Source organism: Rhineura floridana, chromosome 15 (genome assembly GCF_030035675.1).
Source record: "Rhineura floridana isolate rRhiFlo1 chromosome 15, rRhiFlo1.hap2, whole genome shotgun sequence".
NCBI classification, from domain to species: Eukaryota; Metazoa; Chordata; class Lepidosauria; order Squamata; family Rhineuridae; genus Rhineura; species Rhineura floridana.
The window spans coordinates 10,685,817-10,689,682 of record NC_084494.1 but is presented as its reverse complement, the minus strand read 5'-3'; the positions used below and the strand labels follow the sequence as shown (position 1 = coordinate 10,689,682).

The 3,866-nt window shown below is 50.3% G+C and overlaps 1 protein-coding gene across 1 annotated transcript; it reads left to right on the top strand.

Moving 5' to 3' along the window:
• Nucleotides 1-1,255: 1,255 nt before the first annotated feature.
• On the top strand, nucleotides 1,256-2,453 carry LOC133370920 (platelet-activating factor receptor-like). Its single transcript, XM_061597846.1, has one exon. It carries the CDS (start codon nucleotides 1,256-1,258, stop codon nucleotides 2,270-2,272), a length of 1,017 nt encoding a protein of 338 aa, XP_061453830.1. The 3' UTR covers nucleotides 2,273-2,453.
• Nucleotides 2,454-3,866: the final 1,413 nt, after the last annotated feature.

Genomic DNA, 3,866 nt, shown 5'->3' with positions numbered 1-3,866 from the left:
TGGATGGCGGGGGAAGGAGAGAGAAGGAGGTGTTGCCAAGTTGGATGTGTCAGCTCTCCCCGCAGCCTCAGCTGTGCTCTGGCTTGGCAGAGAGACTCAGATTAGAACAGGTGGACAGTGTCGGGAGCCAGAGAGTCATGGGGCTTTCCGGTGCTAAGCCCCAGCAGCTGCCGGCTGGAGCCAGGAGCCATGTCTCCACCAAAGGGTGGCAGTTCCCAGAGGCATCTCCTTGCAGCTGTGCTGCCCTCTCCTCCATGAGAAATCTCCAAGCATCAAGCAGGGTGCTGGGAGGAGAAATTCAGACTCCCTGGAATGCAAGTGGGGTTTTCTGGGGATTATTGGTGTGTGCGTGCATGCATGCGTGCGTGCGTACATGGGGGAAATAGTTCTACTAGCCATGGCTTCAGCAATCTTGCCTGTCTATCTCTTTGCACATGCTCTATCTTGTCTGTTTATGTTCATCCATACCATCCAGCCATTCATTCATTCATAAATTGGCTTGCATAGTCTGTCCGTGTACTCACTGTAAAAACCTAGGAAGCTACTTTTTACTGAAGCACAAGCCCACTGGTCCATTTAGCTCAGTATTGGCTACACTGACTTCCCACTGCTATCCAGGGTATCAGGCAGGGGACACTCCCAGCCTTACCTGGAGATGCTGGGGATTAAACTTGAGACCTTCTGCACGCAAAGCAGATGCCCTGCCACTGAACTACAGCCCTTCCCGTTCATGCCCTTGAGTGTATCTTCACTCTCAAAATGTCTGTCCATACAAACTGCCTCCTCTTTTTCTTTTTATCCATCCATCCATCCATCCATCCATCCATCCATCCATCCATCCATCCATCCATCCATCCATCCATCCATCCATCCATCCATCCATCCATCCATCCATCCATCCATCCATCCATCCATCCATCCATCCATCCATCCATCCATCCATCCATCCATCCATCCATCCATCCATCCATCCACAAAGTGTCTTGACCACCCATGTCCTAATCCACAGTGTCCTTTCACTGAAAAAGTGTCTTGTCCATCATCCATCCATTTGGGTTGTCCCGTAAGTCAATTAAGCCTCCTCCCCACCCTACTCATCCACCAAGTGTTTCATCTGCACGTCCATAAACACTCACAAGCTGGTGAGCTGTCTTCTCCATCTTTTCCTACCCGTCTCCTTCTTTCCTCATTGCTTTTGGTTTGTCCTGGTCTGATGATGACGCTTTCTCCTTTTTTGTCTTCTAACAGTGCTGGGATGAACAACTCCACCATCGCTGGGGTAGCAGGTGGCCAATGCCAGCTCCATGACCCCATGCAGTTCATACTGGTTCCCTCTGTCTACTGCCTTGTCTTGTGTGTGGGGCTGCCAGGCAACGTGGCAGCCTTGCTTGTCTTCCTACAGAGCGGACGGGTGAGGAAGGCAATCCGCATCTACCTCATCAACCTGACCCTGGCAGACATCTTCTTCAACCTCACCCTGCCATTTTGGATCCCCTATTACCTGGCCGAGGGGCACTGGGAGTTGCCAGAGGCCTTTTGCCGCCTGGCTGGGGCCACTTACTACTTGGCTACCTACAGCGCCATGGCCTTCATGACACTCATCAGCCTGAACCGCTATTGTACTGTTGCTAAGCTGGAGCTGGCTTTGAACAAGCCCTTGGGAGCACTAGTGGGTTGCTGTGTGGCCTGGCTACTGTGCTTAGCTTGTGCCGTTCCCTCCTTGGTGACCCAGCAGACCTACCGGGTGGAAATGATCAGCATGAAATGCTTTGAACAACACTCGGGGCAGAGAAGTTATGCCTGCGCCATGGTTGTTTTGTTTGCAGCCTCCTTTTTAGTTGTGTTAGGGGCCTACATGTCCATCATGAGATCTCTCTCGGATGCAGCTGGTGCCTGTCGAGGTGGACACCGCCGGCGGGCACGGGCCATGGTCCTGGGCATGCTGCTGGTGTTTGTGGTCTGTGTGGCACCCTATCACCTTTCTTTGGTTCCCTGGGTGGCTGATCGGATGGCTGGCAATTTCTGCAGCCCTCCATCATTCCTGGACAACCTCCACATGCTTAGCTTGGCTCTGTTGAGCCTCAACAGCTGCATTGATCCACTCATCTATTGCTTCTCCATCAAACGCTTCCGGACCGATTTGTGGATGATGGTGCGGAAGGTCACACGATGCCTCCCACTTCCCTCGCCGCCATCACCACCACCACTACCGCCACCAATGGAAAATAGATTTCCACCCAATATCAGGTCATCTTCCTTAACCTCTTCTTAGCAGGGGCAAAGGTGGTATCCAGATCCAACCTCCTTCAGATGGTGTTATCTCAACCTTGTTTTCCATCTGTTTTGGACCCAATGCTTTTGAGTGGGATATTACCTGCACACAGAAAGACCTCTTCTGACCAGATAGTGCTATTGCAAATACCAACCATTTTGGATTTCCAGTTAAGAACCCTTTTCCTGCTTATCATCCACATGGAACTCACAAGGTTGAAAAGGGATTGGGTTGGTTGACTTCAACAATCAGGATTTATCCAACCGTGGTCAAATCAAATGATTCAAGACTGATGGAGAGCCAAAACACATGTTAAAGAATCACACAGAAATGGCTGGACATGGGCACAGGACATTTACCTTGTCATAGCTGGAAAACTTTGGTTAACAAGTCATTTTCCTGGAGGGACACTCTGAAAAGGAAGTGGGGTTGGTGGTGGACCACTTTCTCTCCATTGTTTGAGCTCAGTGGTGGGGAACCTTTGGTCCGCAGGCCTAATTAGGCCTGACAGATCTCCTTATTTGGCCTGTGAGGCCGTTTCAGCCAAGCTACGCCCACCTGCCTGCACCTGATGTCATATACCAGAGCTGGAGAAACTCTGGCCCTCCAGATGTTGTTGGACTCCTTTTCCCATCAGCTCTAACCATCATGGCCAATGGTTAGGGATGATGGGAGTTGTAGTCCAGCAACATCTGGAGGGCCAAAGGTTCTGCAGCCCTGTCACATGTGATTTCAGGGACAGGTAATGATGCAGCTGAGCTGAAAGGGATTTTTGTAGGCACTGATGACCAGCTGATCCATGGCACCTGTGAAGTGCTCTGCACTGGGCTTCCCAAGTGCCAATTATCAGCTGATTGCTGGGGCTTACAAAGCTCTGGGCACGGCACTTTGGAAGCTCTGTGACTTTACCTGCACAGTTTGATTTGAAACTGTGTGGGCTAAAGTGGACCACCTGACCATTGTGAGGACAGATGATTGACAGGTGGGTGCAGCCACCCATCTGCCAAACTTGGTCTGCAGGGGCTGGGGGAGTAAAGAATCTGGCCCAATGGTCAGATCCAGATCCCCACCCCTGTTTTAGCTTATATGTTGGCAAAGGGGGTGGTGGCTTTGGCTCAGGGTACTCCAGTTGTTGACATAAGAACAGAGCTTGGAAAAGTTACTTTTTTGAACTACAGCTCCCATCAGCCCAATCCAGTGGCCATGCTGGCTGGGGCTGATGGGAGTTGTAGTTCAAAAAAGGAACTTTTCCAAGCTCTGCATAAGAACATAAAAAGGGCCTACTGGATCAGACCAAAGGCCTATCTAAGCCACTATCCTGTTCTCACAGCAACCAACCAGATGCCTATGGGAAGTCCACAAGCAGGAACTGAGCATTCATAGCACTCTACATACTTGTGATTCCTAGCAATTGCTAGCAGAAGCATACCGTCTCCAACAGGGAAGGCAGAACATAGCCATCCGGGCTGAAAGCTGCTGAAAGCTTTATCCTTCATGAATTTGTCTAATCCTCTCTCAAAGCCATCCATTATTATTATTATTTATTACATTTGTACACCACCCCATAGTCAAAGCTTTCTGGGCGATTTACAAC